Source organism: Melopsittacus undulatus, chromosome 2, assembly GCF_012275295.1.
Source record: "Melopsittacus undulatus isolate bMelUnd1 chromosome 2, bMelUnd1.mat.Z, whole genome shotgun sequence".
Lineage (NCBI taxonomy): Eukaryota > Metazoa > Chordata > Aves > Psittaciformes > Psittaculidae > Melopsittacus > Melopsittacus undulatus.
In genome coordinates this window covers 2,625,500-2,643,097 of record NC_047528.1, presented here as the reverse complement: position 1 = coordinate 2,643,097, position 17,598 = coordinate 2,625,500, and the positions used below count along the sequence as shown (strand labels likewise).

The window sequence follows — 17,598 nt, the reverse complement described above, 5'->3', positions numbered from 1 at the left end:
ATAAGCGAACACATGGAGCTAGCAGACACTTGCCCAAGTAGCAGGACATGTCTAAGCGTAAGACAACATCAGCAGTATGCAGGTCTCCCACCGATGTACATGGGAGCATAATTTCTGAAATAAAAGGGAGTTTCACACCCAAGGAAAACAAATAAAACTCCATCCCATTGCCCTTTTTAAAAGGCATTTACATTATTACCCATTCGAGCATTAAATTGAATTTATCCTTTCCCCCAAGGCTGCATTGGCCACTCCACTGCTGAGCCACTGAGACACACCTGAGCTGTTGGGACATCAACCACAATGCGTTTGCCCTACTGCGATGCTGCCCTCTGATACACCCTTTTCCTTCACACCCTACCCTGCACAGAATGGGGTTTAGGGTTTGGGACCAGCTCAATCCCTGTGATTTACCCCCACCCCAGTAAGTTCTGCCCCCAAGAACACGCAGGTCCATGTGGCTGAAAGCTCTCACTCACATCTGTGGGACAGGCACAGCGAACTTCAGAGACAAGCACGTGTCCCTGTAGCCAGCAGAGGGGATTTTCTGTGGCATTCACAGTGTGTTTCATGTGTCAATACGAGAGGAGAGCGTAATTACCAGCTGAGAAACTGCAGGAAACAAGCCAAGGTTGAGTGAACGAAATGGAAACTAAAGGGAAGCGCGGAGGACACACACATTTTAAAGCCATTACGGAGGTATGCATTCACGTGCTCGTGGGAGCCTGGGAATATATAAGAGCCCATGACTGCGAAGGAATGAATTCAAGGACCAGTCTATGGGGAGCATTTTTTTACCCTGTGACTTCAAACTTCTCTCGGAGCTCGCAGAGTTTTAGTCAGCTGGCATGCAACAGAGGTACGACTTCCCCAAGGAAACTCTTCCTCAGCTTGAGCTGGAAAGGCTGCTGGGAGAGTCCGGGAGGCAGAAGGCTGCAAGCAGAAGGGAAACCTCCTCCTCCTCCTCCTCTTCCAGCCACAGAGCAGGTACGTGGAGACGCGTGTGAAACCGGGAGCCTGCTGGAAAGTTGAGCTTTGGACTGGGGGCTCTGGTGACTTAGGGCTGCAGGCTTTATAAATAACCCAGATGAGGAAGGTACTGTCTAAATAACATATACAGTGTTTATGAGTAGGCTGAGGAACTGCCTAAACACACTGTGCCGATGCTTTTATCCACACAGCTGTATATTTAAACCATCAGGGACTTGCGCTGCAGCGAGTTAGAGCCTTTACGTTAAGGAGGCACCGGTTAGTTTATAACAATACAGTTGTCATGTGCTTGCTTTGTTATTATTCTCTGTGTTTATAGTAATAGAAGATGGGGAGATGGGTTGGGGTTTTTTTTCTCCTTTCTTCACAGGACTTTAGTCTATTTATGGTATTACTGCATTATAGCACTCTGAACCACGAGTGCTGCAGAGATCAGTATTGTGCACTGACTAAATGCTGTTCATCCAGCTCTCCGACACTGAATCCTAATATAACCCTGGGAAAATCACACAGTCCTGGGGTAAAATGGGCAAAATACCGTTTAGCTCCTCTGCTCTTCTTACTATCAGTGCTGTCATTGAACTCTCCCTGTTGGAGCACGAGGTGTGAGATGGCAGGGTTATTTTTCTACTCTTAAGAGCCTGACAGCTTGAATGTCACCTTGGGTGAACAATGACTTACTGATAGTATTTTGCTGCATCTGGGCTGTTACTATGAGGGATTAATGTTTTGGTGCTATTTGCAATTAACAAAGTTTTAGGAAATCCTGGTTTATGTAAAAAGACACAGTTTTCTAAAGCCAAACCCTGTTGTATTTTTGATAAAAGTACAAATATATTTGCCTTAAATAGAACCAAAGTTTGGCTTTCCACAACAATGGAAATTTGCTTTTTTACTAAGATGCAATCGTTTCAACTTTAGAATGACCTGATTAATATAAAATGCTGAAAACCTTTAGTTTTCAATAACAAAAGTTCACCATTAGTCATCTCTTTTTAAAGCAGATGGTTACAGCTTAGTGACTGTATTAATGCATGGCCTTTTACTGATACAATGATGGATGGATTCAAGGGGGGTATCAGTATCATGCAAGTCAGATCTATCAGAAATCATTTTCCTCACTTCATTTTATCTCCTGTTGGATCATATAATTTGAATACACCTTTCCTCAATCACTGACTCCACTGTCAATAAAAGAAATATTGCTGAATGAAAAGCTGGGTTTTCTCTCTTTTTCCTGCACTTAGATTAAAGTTAGTGAGAAAAGATTCTGGTTTGGTTCCTGTATTCGAGTTTCTCCAGGAATTTTGTTTTCTAGGGAGAGTATTTCAAGTTCAGAGACTTTAAACTGCAAATGCCAGGATGTGTCACTTCTTGTTGATGGAAGTGTTTTCATTTTCCCATCTGCTGCTGCCCCTTTGCCCACTCCTTGCTCACAAAGTCCATAGCCTGGTGGGATTCACGCAATTCTCATTCATTTACATCTTCTCTCCTGGAGAGAGGAGTAGAACAAAAGGTGAATGAAGCAGGGGAACTGGCTAAATGCTGTGTGTCCAATAATGTCAATTTTTGGTAGGGAAATGCTGACCACCTGATAGAGGTGCGCATGGAGAGACGATGGAGAGAGAAGGTAGGAAGGCAGCAGCTTCAAAAGACATTACAAAAGCCATGCTGGGATTACAGGAGAGGTAGGAGTCCTTATTTTAATGCATGGGCTTGACGCCAGAGAGGCAGGAGGCTGCATCTGCCCATAAAACCAAGAACAGTGTAGATAACATGAGCAATTGATGACAGAAGAAGCTCCTGGAGATGCTATGGGTGCCATGAGCTGGAGCTGCACCTCTAGAAGTAGATAGAACAAAGGCTGTGGCTGAGGATGGCATGGGTTATTTATTGTTTAATATGAATGTTGTCTCCAGCTTCCCAGTGGGATGAATCACCAGGGAGCTATTCCAGCCGAAAGGGAGCAAGACTCTTCCCAGTCCTGCCCTTGCAGTTCAGACCCACTTTCTAAGGAGGGAGCTTGTTTTGTTTACTTCTCTGGAGAGTTTGATTCATTGGGCTCAACCCAAAAGCACTGCCTTAGAAAGCAGCAGTGTTAGGGATGGACAGACTCCAAAAGGTCTGGAGGTTCAAGACACATGATCGTCAAGACATACTCTTGTTTATCCAAACCCTTTGGGAACCTGCAGACAATTACAGACCAGCTCATGAGAGCCAGAAGCTGAGATTAGCTTTTCTTCCTTGCTCTGGGCCATGCAGGGAAGAGGGTTCGGAGGAGAATGGAAGTCTGATGAGGTGCCATCAGCTTTGGGTGATGTGGGGTGGAATCCAGAAACCAGGCAGGCAGTAATTGCTCAGGAGACCACAGGAAAATCAGGAACGTCATGATCTGTTTGAGCTGCAGGCACAAACTCTTTGGCATCTATAGGATTGGGCAACCCTTGCTATTCTATGCAGGTGGGCAAAAGACCTCGGTTCTCCAGTCTGCCCAATGGAGGTGATCCAATCGTGTTGTATAGAGGTGACCCAAGCACATCCATCATGCTGATGTTTCACCAGCACTTTAAGGAGTAAACTGCTGGGTAGCCCAAAACATGAAAATGGGAAGTCAGCCAAATGCTTCAGGATCTTTGGAACTGTTTGCTGTCAGATCCACTTTAGGAAAGGGCAAAGATGATAAGGACAGCACTGATCTTTCCCAGTGTCCTCTAAGGTTGTGGCTTTAATGAAGCAAAGTCCTGAGCAGCAGAATCAGTGCATGCCCTTCCCTCCTGCTTTGGCATTTGTTTCTGTCCAGGCTCTTCACAGTTCAGCTGGCACAGCTGCTTGGCCACTCGGTGGAACAGCTTGAGGAACAGAGCTGGCTCTAAAAAGCACAACCAACAAAAACCCTGCTATTTTTACCCAAAGTCCTCTGAACATCCAGGTGTAGAAATAAGTGAAGCTGTCATCATGCAGGACACTCACTGCTCTTCTTTATAGGCATGATATTTGTATTTAATCTCCAAATCAAATCAAAATATCCTATTATATATATATATATATATATATATATAAAGTACTTCTGTTTTCTTGAAGACCTCAAATATTTGAGGTTTTCCTTGCAAAAGTATCTGTGTGTTGCAAATACTATTGCACACTGGTGACGAGGTGGACTGCAAATCCAGATCATCCAAAGGCATTTAAACCTCTGGACACCAACACGGGTCCTCAGCTTCAACACAAGTTTCCTGCTTACCCCAGGGAGCGTGCCAAAGGGATCAAAGGGAAAAACAGCTCAAGACATGATGTGCTTAGGGGAAGGTGATCAAAACCAGTCTGATGAGAGCCCAGCCAGGGGGAACATGTCCAGAGTTGTGATAATTTCATTGGCAGACTGCTCTTTGGAGAGTTAAACATGGATTTTTCCATCCATTGCACCTAATCATGCCCGCCACACATACTTATACACATACATACCATTCACACCTCCCATTTCAGGATGCATTGCAAAACAGAAGGGATGCTGAGAGCCCAAATCTTTGGCATGTTATTTCAACCCTGGGAAAAGTGCATTGCAGCAGTTGAGGCTTGTGAGGTTGGGAGAGAGCAATGGAGGGATCTATGGAAAGGTGGGTTTTCCAGAAGCAGGATTAACTAGGAAAAGGAAGTGGGGAAACCAGCAATTAAACAGCTGCTCCAGCCCTAGAGGGCAGCACAAAATAATAAATAAAAGGCTGAACTCCGGAATCACCTTCTGCATGATAAAAACTCCTCTTTTACAGTGGGAATTCTTCCTTGTAGGTCTGCTCGGTTCAGCACTATGTACTCACTGCCAAAAAATCAGCAACTCGTCTTGATTTTCAGACCCCTTTACCTTTATCAAGGTCCCTAATTCCTCCCTTGTGTGATGAAAACCCATCAATTCAGGTACACTGTAGCTGGCACTGGACGCTTGTCCTGTCTGCGGACTGTTATCACAATCAGATCAGTGGGATCACTACAAAGAGTTATTTCTTCCAGGACACATTTCCAGATTTCTGGGCTTTGTATTTATTATCCCTAAATCTTAAACCTTCAGTCCTCAAACACTGTTTTCCTAAAGATGCAGAGAGAGATTTAGGTACAGGGTGAGGAGGCTGCAACCCTCCAGGAATGCAACTCGCACACACAAAACCCTAAAGTAAACACTCTGCCTTGCACCACACATGCAGCTAAACAATAGCATCGGCAATGATAAGTCACTTATTCCCCGTGGCCCGATCCTGACAAGTTTCTCTGGCAAGAAATCCCCCTGTTTCTCAACGCCTGCCCCAAGCAAAGGGCTTCAGGATGTCACACAGTAGCTGACTCCATCCGGAGCACAGCGGTGGCTAGGACCCAGCAAGAGCCTGGAGAGGAGTGCGGAGGAAGACAAGCAACATAATTTAAAGCAGACACCGTCCCAAATAAGGTTATTTCCCTGAAAATGCCTCTGTTCTGAAGTTAAGAGGGAGCTTTTTGGCATCCTGAATGGGTGAGCATGAAGCTGACGGGCAACCTCATCGGTACCAGGACTGAACCGGTTTCGAAGAGCTGGATATGCATTTTAAAGACATGATAAGCAGTGTTTGGGGAAGCGGAAAACCCTTGAAACAAGGTAAACATGAAATACTCACTCTTTTTAACCCTGAAGGCTCCAACTCAGCAGCAAGGGTCTAGTGTGAAAAGCAATTAGACCCTCAGGAGTTTGGTTTGTGTTTGGTGTATTCTCTTGTATTTAACCTCTTTTTGGCACAGGATAAAGTCTCTGTTAATTGTGTAAGTAGTAATAAAAATTACCTTTGGGGGAAATTTAGAAGGTGCTGCTGTTGGTAGCTACAAGCAGCATCTATGAAGTGGTTTTAGGGTAAATATTGTAATAGAGATGGGGGCAAATACTTGTTCTGAAGGGGAAACAGGGAAAACTGGGATTAAACCCTGATTATACCATTGTTTTCCATGTGTCTTCGGGGCAAATCACTGCTCTTCTCTGCCTTTGCCCTCCCATCTATTAAGTGGGTATGCTGATGTGGTTTGGGTACTATTCTTTTTCTAGATGCTAAATTATTTGACCCATTTAATAAGGCTCCTCAGGGGTGTTATTCACAGAAATCACCTATATTTTACAGCTGGGGATGGGGATGGGTGATTTTGAAGTACTGTGATGGAAAGCTGTGACATTGAATGGGGTTTGGAGCTCAATCCTGCTCTGTGGGATGCTGGGATTTTTATCACAGCTGCCAGTGGGAGCAAAGTGGCACCAAGCACGAAGCTGGGAAAGCATCAGAGCAATAAAAGCTCTTTTAGGGTGAGTTGTTGCTATTGCTGCTCCTGGATTGTTTCTATAAGCTGTGGTTCGAGACATCCGTGCCAGCACCAGCAGGCAGGGGTTAGTAGTGATGCTCTCTGACACCAGCACAATGCGGGTCCTGTGAGCCCTGAGCTCTGCACTGGGAGGGTAGTGAGGGGGGCAGAAAGGAGGGGAATGTGGTGCTGTGCCATGCTAGGTGCTGCTGAGCGGTTGTAAAGGGTGTATAGAGAAAAGCTAGGTGGGAAAAGCTCCTCAGCTGGGCAGCTGAGCTGAAAGCCACCTTGGGAAGGTGCATCTCCATGCTCTGTACCATGAGAAGCAGCTTTATCATCCTATGGACAGAGCTCATGTGGGCTCATGCTGGAAGAGACTACCACATCCTAGTGCTTCAGGATGTGAGACCCACCTTAGAAACACCCTGAGGCACAACATCCTTGCTTACTACCGATATGTCTTACACAGCAAGCCATTAAATCACATATTTGTGTTCAAACACATCCATTTCTCAGTTGCTTTATAAGCCTACAGCTTAGAAAGTTTCAAAGCATGTCAAGAGCCTGCACTGTGTCAGGTTTATTATTTAAGGAGCAAAGGGACAATTCTTTGCACTGGCAGTGTGTCAAATAAAGGACATTGCAGAGCACATGGGACACATGCTGTCCATCAGGGTGGTGCCCTGTTGTGGGTAATATCCATGGAGATATCCTCAACTTGATTAACTGGATCTAAGCAGAAACAATTCCTATTGGAGGGCTCTGAATAAAGCTTTGTAATCATTGGTATGTTTGGTTTTTATCTCAGTTCCTGCAGACTGATACCCAAATGCTGAAACTCTTTTTCCTCCTTATAGGAGGCATTCACTCCTCTAAGCCCTGGGGAATGAGGAACAGGCAGGAGACAACAGAGACATTATAGGTGATGGTGTCAGCAATTCCTCTTCTAGAGGATGACTTCAGTGTACTGTACAAACAGTAATTAAAAGGGTCAAGAATGAACATTCATGTTTTAGAGCTTTGTTTTAGAGGGGAGAGGAGCAGATTTCTGATCCTGATGTTAAGCTCCAAAAGCAAATTCCAAACTCTTTCATCTTGGGGTCCCAGATAATCATTCATTACCAGCTCTTTCCCTGAACTGGAAGGAATAGAAGGTCTCAGAGGAGACCTTAGAGCAGTTTTCCAGTACCTAAAGAGGCTGCAGGAAAGCTGGAGAAGGGCTTGGGACAAGGGCCTGGAGGGCCAGGCCAAGGGGAATGGCTTGAACCTGCCCAAGAGAGGGGAGACTGAGCTGAGCTCTTAGGCAGAAGCTGTTCCCTGTGAGGGTGCTGAGGCGCTGGCACAGGGTGCCCAGAGAAGCTGTGGCTGCCCCATCCCTGGCAGTGCTCAAGGCCAGGTTGGACACAGGGGCTTGGAGCAGCTGCTCCAGTGGAAGGTGTCCCTGCCCATGGCAGGGGTTGGAGCTGGATGAGCTTTAAGGTCCCTTCCAACCCAAACCATCCTATGATGTAATGAATATACAATCAGAAAATAGAACATCCATGGGCTAAGCCTCCCCGGTTTTGCTCTTCCTTGTACACAGCCCTTTTCTCTGGCTCAGAAGTGGAGGGACCAGGCAGGTTTCTGTAGTGAGCCTGTTGACACTGTTGTCCAGCAACTGCAATTACCGCATGGAAGCATGGCTATCAGCTGCATCCCTCAAACAGTGACTAAGCGGAGGGATCCCCACCAGCTGGGAATGATCCCATCTCTTTTGTTTCCAGCCTCCTGATGCTCTGTGGGTGGAAGCCGCTGAGTAACAGTACATTGATGCCTGTTCTTGGAGGCACGTGTGCATGGGATTGGCGTGTGCTTGGAGATTGCAGATACAGGCTTGCGCCTGGAAAGACTTAAGAGCAGTGCTAGCTATGTACTGTCGCATAGCTTCCAGTTGGGAGCTGGCGTGTGCCTTGCTGGCCTGTGCCTCAGTGGCTATAGATGCGGGCAGAACCAGCTCAGATCTGCCTCAAGAAGCCATACAAACACACACCGACTCAGCAAGTTTGCAATAGAGGCTGTCATAAGGAAGTGATAACTGGAGCTCACATCAGTGATGAACTCAGCCAGACACCTCATTAGTGTCCATCTAGAAACAAGGCATTTTAAGGACAAATGCTTTCCCTCGGCCTTCTTTGCATTTTAATTCCATTGTCTAGTGACAGTCTTCCCAGTATTTTTGCTCCTTTTGTAGTTACTCCTATGCTCTTTCCTGATTGCTTTCCAGTTAAACTCTAATGAATCCTTCATTTCACACAAATCCATTCCATTTTATATCTGTCTCCTTGTAAGGCATCTGCTTCAAATGTATTTAAAAGCCTGCCCATACCTGGGATGTATGAAATGGAAAACGAACATTTGGACAAAAAGTTCCCAGTCTGTTCTTTCAGCTGTTTATATTAACAAATCTGGATGAGAATGTAAAATCTCTTTGACACTCTGAGATGAGAGGAATGGAAAATGCTGTGGATGGAAATATAAACTGTTCCCAATGTGTGATGCCTCCGAGTGTCACTCGTTTGCTTTGCTCAGGACTTGGCACTCCAAATCTCCAGCCCAGTTGAAAGTACCTGAGCTGCCTCTATGGGGAGAGTGAAGGTAACTGGGTCTTCAGTGGTTGTCTTTCTCCATGATGCCAGACTCACTGCCTATCTTGAGCATCTGGACTTCATTGGGTGGCTGGGTATTCATCTGGGTAGCAGCTGAAATCACACTGGGGCAATCCCATTAAATACCTTGGACCTTCCTCATGTGAACCTCTTGTTTCCAGCAGGCTCAAAGGGATGCAGGTAGGTTGTTACTGCTGTAGGCTCAGAGATGGGTTAATTTATTGCACTGAGTGTTTCTCCGTGTTAGATGATGATCTTTCACTGTGTCACATCAGAAATCTCACCAGAATTACTTTTACCTGCAGAACCATGAAACTGTACATCATCTTCTTCCTGGCAGTGGTGAACAGAGGAACCTCCAACAATCAATCCACAGAGGGGATGATGCCCTGCGAGATGGTAAGGCTGTCTCCATACTCAGGTCCCTTGACATCCTGGATGAGGTTGGGACCCCCATGTTGCAGGCACAAATAGATATGGTCTCTGAGAAGGGAAACCCTCCAAGTACTGGGGTTTCCATGATAGAGGTGGGCTTAGCTGCAGCAGTGAATGCCCAGCAGGCTGTTCTCAGGCTGTGTCCTTGTTGTGAGAGTACATCAAGGGAGCTGGGAGAAGAAGGGACATTATCTTCTTTATTTTTCCAAGGGAGAGGTGGTTGAAAGAAATTTGACCTGATTTCCCCAACACTGTACAGAGACTCTGTGGTTGCAACAGAGAAAGAATTTAGACCTAAAACCAACTCCTTTATATCAGGCCTAAGTTCTTTGTGCTTTAAATAAAGCATCTTCTGTGAAATACATCTACATCAGCCCTTTTGTAACAACAGGAGACTGACCTCCTCTACCCTGACACAGCATTGCTGCCAGGGGAGTTGTACCTGACTTCTGCTGGAGGTAGAAGAAGTGACAAAGCCTTTTCCTCCTTGAAATTCGCTCCTTGTAGTTTTGCAAGCACCTGGTATAGTACAAACACTATTCACAGCTGAACTTTCTTCCTTCCCCATCCAAGTGCTTCTGACTGTAACAGCACATTTAAAAATACTCATCTTCTTGGTTTTTTTCCCTGGATGTTGAAGCTGTTCCGCACAAATCCTCAACAATTTCCAAAATAGGGAAAGAAAATAATTTGCTAGCTGTACACATTGCCCTTATGGGACTCATTCCATTCCTGCCCACCCTGCCATATTGCTGCACTTCCTGAATTCCAGAGAAATTAAGACCTAGTATATATAAAAAGATCTTGGGAAGGTGACTGGGTAGCTCAATTCATTGGCTGGGGAGGGAAGACTGATGAAGCCACTGTAAACATGACAGCTTGGGTCCCATGTATCATAGTCACATGGTGTAATAATCCAAGCAAATCCATTCCATCCCATTCCTTGGTGGGTCACAGATCAGGCTGATTGCTGAGAAATAAACAAATGCTTGCTTCCACCACTCCTCTAAGCTGCTTTTATCAAGCCAACAACCCAAGGCTCTATGCAACCAGGGTAGGATAAATTTGGCCCCAACAGCAAACACACTGTAGTCAAAGGCTGGGATGCTCTTATGGTACAAATTAACAGCTCAGCATCACTGATGTCGATGTTGATCATCTTCTTTTGCTGAGTGTTTGGTCCAGTGTAAATCCAAACACAGCTTAAAGAAAGATGGAGCTACTGAAGGAGCTGAGGGGTTCACTGAGAGCCCTGCTTACTTCACAGCATCATTTTTCATCAGAGCCTTGCTGTTTTACACAGTACTTTCCCTGTGGTGACACCTTTAAAACAGCAAAAGGCTCAGAAATGGAAACTTTCATCCCAGATCTCATGGAAGAGGCGTGAGTCAGAAACCCATGCGCCTCTCTGACTCACTGCTGGTGCTCCTGTCATTGAACCAAGGTCTTCTAGAAGAGGGTTTAGGAAATAAGCAGTTCCTACCAGCCCCCTGCACTGATTATACAATCAGTTACTGCATAATCTACCTGTTTGCAAGACAACAAGGCACAGCTTCAATGTCAGGATGTTCTTCCTAACTCATGTTGCCTTCCAAGGACAGGGGATGCGACCGGAAAGAAAGGTGTTTCTGTCAATCCATGATAACTGGCAAAGGAGGAGATTTCAAATACTTAATATAAGGGATGGGGTTTTAGCAAATTTTATCACTTTGCATTGAGATCATGAAAGAATATGTGCATAATCAGTTATCAGAGGTCAGTTGATATGAAAATGGCTAAGGTTTGGTTATGTAGCTGGGTAGCTCTTCTAGATAACATGCAGGTACATTGTGCAAGTGCAAGTCAGTGCCATGTGGCTCCAGACCAAATTCTTTTGTTCAAATGCTCATGAATTGGTACAGGAGAGCACAAGTAGAGGCTTGAATCCAGCTGCTTTGTTGCTGGGGCTCTTGCTAAGGTGGGTGACAACTGACCAGGGAAGAAGTGGAGTCAGAACCCAAATGATGCTCAACTTATTAACTGTTAGGTCACTTTTTGCCAGCACCTGGAAGGGACCAGACAGCAAGGGACCAAGTGCCCCCATCCTGCAGTACTACTGGTGGCAGCACCATCAGAGATGATGAAGTCAGAATGTGAGACCAGCAAAAATCTCCTTTCCAGCCTCAGGCTGCCAACCCATTGAGCTATGGGGTGGAAGGAGAGGAGATACACACAAACAGATGCTGTTTGCTCCATTCCACTGAGAAATGCTTCATCTTTTCTTCCAAGTGCTAATGAGAACAGAATTCGTGCAGTTTGAGCCTCGGGGGAGAAAAAGATGGTGCAGAACAGACAAGACAAGAGATACAGTGAGGATGAAAATAGTCACTGGAAAGGAATGAAAGCTAAAATATGGGAGGGAAAATGTTATAGGAACAAATGGCAGACAGTGGGAGGCATAGATTTTATCTCTCCCTTTTATCACTGGGAGGGTTCAGTGGATGCAGATTTAAAGTCTAATCCTGCAAGATACATGGTGAACTGAGACTGACCTCTCCCACATTAACTTCAGTGGAAACCAGCCACTGGCATCTATGGGAGTTGGATCAGGAATTAGCTAAGATGTGCCCAGAGGGCAGTGGAGGATGCTCCATTCTTGTTGACTCAAAGGGTGGGAAGAAACCTGGTATCACCCTTAGGCTGCAAAGCAGCTGCTGCTTCTTCATTGTGTCCTGCTGGTTTCTCCTTCTTCCACAAACCAAACAAGAGACTTTCTGTTATTTGGGCCTCGGAGTTAAACACAACTTTGTACATTTTAGCTCAAACTGAGTAATTGTACAGTGACTTTGCAGGAAAGGGATAATGTCAGGGAGAAGCCAGAAAATTCCCTTCACTTTTGTACTGATATTTAGTGAGTTGGAGGGGAAAAATAGGAAGGGATTCAGGCTTTATTAGGCCATTTACTGGGGATCTTTGGGAAAGATGTATCATGAGAAGGACTGTGGAGCAGCCTGTGTGTATCTAGAGCTTGGATGAGCACTTACACTTCTCTGGCACATTTTTGTGCCATCTCCAAAGCTCACATGATGCAAAAGGGATTCACGAAATGCTGACTATTACCCCTCTTCTAAACAGACCTGCCACTTCATCCACCTCAAAGTTCACATGAAGCAGATGGTTTTTAGCATTTTTTACTTCTAAAGTCCCTTTAATGTCTGAAAAGCTGTGCGTCATGGAATCTGGATTCTGCTGCTCCACACAAGTTAAGATTCAACAGATTCTTTCCTTTCTTCTCTTTCTGATCTTGCTACAAACAGTACATGACCCAGTCACCCAAATACATTCATAACGAGAGTTTTCCTCCAATAAATTAAATGCTGCCTAAGCCTTTCGCATTCCACTTCCTCCCGCTGCTGTATGTTCTCCTTGATAACAAAATACGGCTTGACATTTATACAAGGATGGCCATGGTCATGTTTGCTTATCAGCACACACTCCAGGTTTTGCTCTAGATACAGATTCAGCCCTAGCTGCACTTAAACAGACATGCACCTAGAAGATGAATTTAACACTTTACTTTGCTGCTAGAATTGGACTGAAAAGTCGTGACCCTCACTGCACATCACAGCTTTTTTCTCTCAAAAGATGGGTTTACATTATTTGGTTTTTCCATGTTGTATCATGGGTATCTTGTATAGGTGCATGCTCCCCATACCAAAGAAGAAGGGATCTATTGCCTTAGGGAAAGGATAAGCATGGATGGTTAAAGCTGGAAAAGTTTGGAGATTTGCATCAGAAATGTTTCAGTTGTTGAATGACCCATGTGGGTAAAGACACATTGCTTAACTAAGCCATGGCTAAAGGAATCATAGAATGAATCACAGAATGGTTGAGGTTGGAAGGGACCTTAAAGCTCCTCCAGCTCCAACCCCTGCCATGGCAGGGACCCCTTCCACTGGAGCAGCTGCTCCAAGCCCCTGTGTCCAACCTGGCCTTGAGCACTGCCAGGGATGGGGCAGCCACAGCTACTCTGGGCAACCTGTGCCAGAAAGGCATAACCAAATACCTGAGAGTGTGACTTAGAAGGAAATAGATGTTTTTTGTGCTATAGCATCCTTATACACTTCTCCATCTCCTTGATTCGGGAGCTACGCTGCCAGCAGAGTGAAACTCTTAAGTTCTGCTTCCTATTGAATGTATTTCTTCCTATTTGCAAAATCTAATACTAAAATCTAATATTAAATCTAATACTAAAATCTAAATCTAATACTAAAATCTAATAATGAAGCTGAGAAAATAAAACATCAGAACAAAAGTGAGGAAATTATGTTAGATTACAATAGAAAGCAGCAAAATTCCTTCAGTGGGTCAGTTAAAATGAGCCTAGGAGAAAGGTACGAAAGGGAGAACATTTAGTAGGTATCACATGCAGATAAAACTCTACTGTTGTAAGTCAGAAATGTCTTTAAAATTAATTGAGTGCAAAGAAGCACTAGGGTTGTTGTTCTTGCTGTCTGAATGTTCAGGGAATGTAGCTTTATCGGTGTTCCATAAGAAGGATCTGCTTGGATGATGAGTCTTTATAATTCATGCAACAATGTTCTTCATTTATCAGGTGACAACCCCTTTTCTCTCTGTTCTTTTTCTGGCAGGCAAACTCACAGGCATTTTGCCACAACAGAGACCTCCACCAAATCCCTCATGAGCTGTATCCGAATGTAAACAAAATAGATCTGTCTGGAAATCTGATCCAAAGCATCCCTGAAATGCCGTTATCATTTTACACTTCCCTCCAGTGTCTGGATCTAAGCTCTAACCAGATCAGCTTCATCACGCCTGGAGTCTTTGCACACATGACGAGTTTGCTAGAAATAAACTTAGCCAACAATCACCTATATGAGCTTGCTCAGAATGGGACAGAAGGGATTGGACTTTTACCCAAGGTGGAAGTACTGGACCTGTCCCACAACAGTCTGTACAATGGCATGGCTGAGTACTTCATCAAACAAGCTCCAGCACTGCGGTATCTCTCCTTGGCAGACAACAGTATTATAACGATATCACACAAGATGTTTCAGGGATCTCCTAGTCTTGTGGAGCTAGATCTTCAGCGTAATATCATCATGGAAATAGAAGAAGGTGCTTTTGAAACTTTAGTGAACCTTTCCAAGCTCAATCTCTCCATGAATTCAATTACTTGCATCTCTGATTTCAACCTCAGGCAGCTGGAGATACTTGACCTTAGCAGGAATAGCATTGAGACCTTCCACACCACAAAATCAGATGATGAATATAGCTTAAGATGTTTGGATTTGAGTGAAAACAAACTGTTTCACTTCCCAGTCTTCCCCCAGGTAAATAAGCTGGTAACTCTGAATTTATCAAAGAATTTAATCCAGCTCACTGCTGAATCCCCTCATAATAAAATGGATTATATGGAAAAAGAATGGATAGATGCTTCTTTTCATCTTCTTGATCAGAAGCAAAGCAGAAACAAAAGTTCTCTTTATTTATCCCACCTTATATATTTAGACTTAAGTTATAATGAAATCAAATCCTTTCCAGATGAGTTCTTTGAATCAATGCTGTCCCTTCACACCCTTAATCTCAGTAGAAACTGTCTTCAGGCATTTACAGTAACTTATGACAGTGCATTGACCTCCCTAACTGTCCTCGACTTGAGCTACAATGCTTTGCACAACCTTCTCCTAGATGCTGGCACCCTGTCAAATTTGAAGGAGCTTTACATTCAAAACAACCATCTTCAGACCCTACAATTTGATATCTTCTCCAGCCTCCATAGCCTCAGACTGCTTAATCTACAGAGCAATAATATCAGCCTTTGCAGCATGTACTCAGGATTAGCTAAGCAAAGACTTGCTGGAGAGGAAAGTGGTTGTGTGTCATTTGTTGACTCTCCTAATCTTCAGTACTTATACCTAGCTGACAACATGCTGAGCATCCTACCAGCATACACCTTCTACAAGACTTCTCTGGTCGTCTTGGATGTCTCCATGAACCCCGGGCTGAAAATAGAAGCTAAAGCATTATCAGGACTGGAAAAGTCTCTGGAATATTTGTATTTACATGGCAATAGCCTCATAGATTTAAATATTGACTTGCCTTGCTTTAGTCACCTTAAACATTTAAACCTCTCTGAAAATCAGCTGAACTGGCTGCCTAAGTGGGGTAGTGACTCTCCATTGGAAGTTCTAGACCTACGGAACAACAGGTTTAGTACGTTACAGAACAGCAATATTTTAGCATTAGAAAATTCACTTAAAAACTTGTATCTCACTGGGAACCCACTCAACTGCTGTGGAAACATCTGGCTTTCATCAATGATCCAGAACAAAAATGTCCAGATCCCAAACGTGGAGCACTTAACATGCCAGTACACTCAGAACTTTGGGTACCAGGAAGAAATGCACATCGGGAACATTAGACCAGAAAACTGTGAAAAAGAGGATCTGAAGAAAATCAACTTCCTTATCATATTAACGTTTGTGTTGGTTTTATCTGTGATTATCATTGGCGTGGGTTCATTCTTTTGCTTCCGCAGGCAGAACTTTAGCCATCATTTTAAAGCATAGGAACACAAAATGCCTTGAAAACAGAAGAAATCAGGTGCTACACTGCCGCTGTGTAGAAATGAAGGGTAAAATTCTCATCTTTGATTTTTAACTGTGGATTTTAAGATGGTTTCAAAGTGCCCCTCAACTGCACCACTACAGGGCTCTGGGTTGTGGGGACTGGAAGGAGAATTTGCTGTTTTGCACTTGCTTCATGCTCTAGCAGATCTGCTTAAAAAGTGTATGCAGTGGTAGAAGAGGCCACTGTAAAGTGTTTTGAGGGATACGGAGTTTAAACTAGACCAAGGTCTTGAGGCTTTTCACTAAGCTCAGAGATGCTTTGTGATGTCACCTTTACAGAAAGACTTCATGGAAATGGAGCATTGTATCCAAATCATGTTATTATGACAGTCATTGATGATCTCAGCTGAGTAGAAATGCCCTTCTCAAAGTTATTGAGATAAAGCTATTTTGAATGGGTCTGAGCTTTGCTTTTTCCTAACCGGTTAGCTCCTAGTCCTTCCTAAAGTGAAATCAAACAAACCTATGGCAGGGCAGGCCAAAAGACAATTCTTCCCTGAAGTTGGTTGCAAATTTCCCAAGGAGTTCCAAAACAACAAGAATTTAGCTAAAAAAGGAAATAACAGTTTGTGTCTGTTGTGTTTGTGGCTGCCGTTTAGAAAACCCATGGCTGACCATGGGAACCAAAGACCTTGGTGGTAAGAATCTCTTTAGATACCTCCCTTTGCTTGTAGCATGTTGCTCCAGCCACCAGGGCAAGACACAAGAGGTAGATGAGGTCAATTGGTCTTGGCATTTAATACCCACGAGGGATGCAAGAGAAATCTCAGGCATGAAACAGCTGCACTCTGCATTACCCAGATCTGCTCAGAAGGCCACAGGTCCACAGTTTAACTCAAAGAGGAGAAATTTGCCCCTCGTGTGCAATACATATTTAACTGGGTTTAATGTGAAGAAATTCATCTCTGGGGTGAAGGCTTTTTAAAAGGGAAATCTTGGAGAATGAGTTTCAATCAGCTACCATTGGACTGAAATGTTTGTATTTCTAAGGAAAACCGTTGGGAACTCACTGCATACAATTGTATTTCAATGCAGGAGAATAATACATCTGTTTTTAAAGGTCACAGGAGGTTAAACAGCAAAGAAAAACAAGTGTGAAACAATACACAGGGAACCTAGACCTGGGCCATTAATCAGATCAGATGTCTACTGTTTTTCCCTAAGCTGTTATTATGGTCTAGAGGACTGGCTGCAAGAAAAGTTATGCAGATCCTCATTCTGTGATGGTTTTAACATTGGCCAACCTGTTGCATTGCTAAAAGCTGACACTGACATATATTATGTCCCTTACTCTGACAGCAAATTCACCCTTTTGAAGTGAAAAATAGAGCTCACCAACAGTGTGAGCCTGACCTATTAACAGGGTTCAATGGCTTCGAAAGGAGCTGTATCAGGTTTTCTGTTAATTCCAGGAACTCTACATTAAGGCACATAGGAGAAATAGAAGTCAAACCAAAACCTGTCCAGGTAAATAACTCAAATTGCTGCTTCGTTTCTGTTTCTTCCAGCTAGTGAATGTCAAAATTAACACTACAAAAAGGTGTATAATTCTATTTTTAAAGCAGTTATGTAAGAAACTGGCTGGTAGT

At 44.0% G+C, this 17,598-nt stretch overlaps 1 protein-coding gene across 2 annotated transcripts; it reads left to right on the top strand.

Annotated features, from left to right (window-relative positions):
* The first annotated feature begins 783 nt into the window (after positions 1-783).
* On the top strand, positions 784-16,229 carry LRRC32 (leucine rich repeat containing 32). Of its 2 annotated transcripts, none has more exons than XM_034060169.1 (3): positions 784-987; positions 9,248-9,341; positions 14,009-16,229. In XM_034060169.1, exons 2-3 carry the CDS (start codon positions 9,252-9,254, stop codon positions 15,947-15,949), a joined length of 2,031 nt encoding a protein of 676 aa, XP_033916060.1. In that variant the 5' UTR covers positions 784-987; positions 9,248-9,251; the 3' UTR covers positions 15,950-16,229. The 2 variants fall into 2 exon arrangements, with proteins under 2 accessions (XP_033916060.1, XP_005139480.2); XM_005139423.3 differs by lacking the exon at positions 784-987 and adding an exon at positions 5,310-5,611.
* The last annotated feature ends 1,369 nt before the right edge of the window (positions 16,230-17,598 follow it).

Coding starts and splice junctions, on each gene's coding strand:
- LRRC32 (XM_034060169.1), top strand. CDS start 9,252: ATGAAACTGTACATCATCTTCTTCCTGGCAGTGGTGAACAGAGGAACC. Junction 9,342..14,008: donor GGATGATGCCCTGCGAGATG/GTAAGGCTGTCT, acceptor TTTTTCTGGCAG/GCAAACTCACAGGCATTTTG.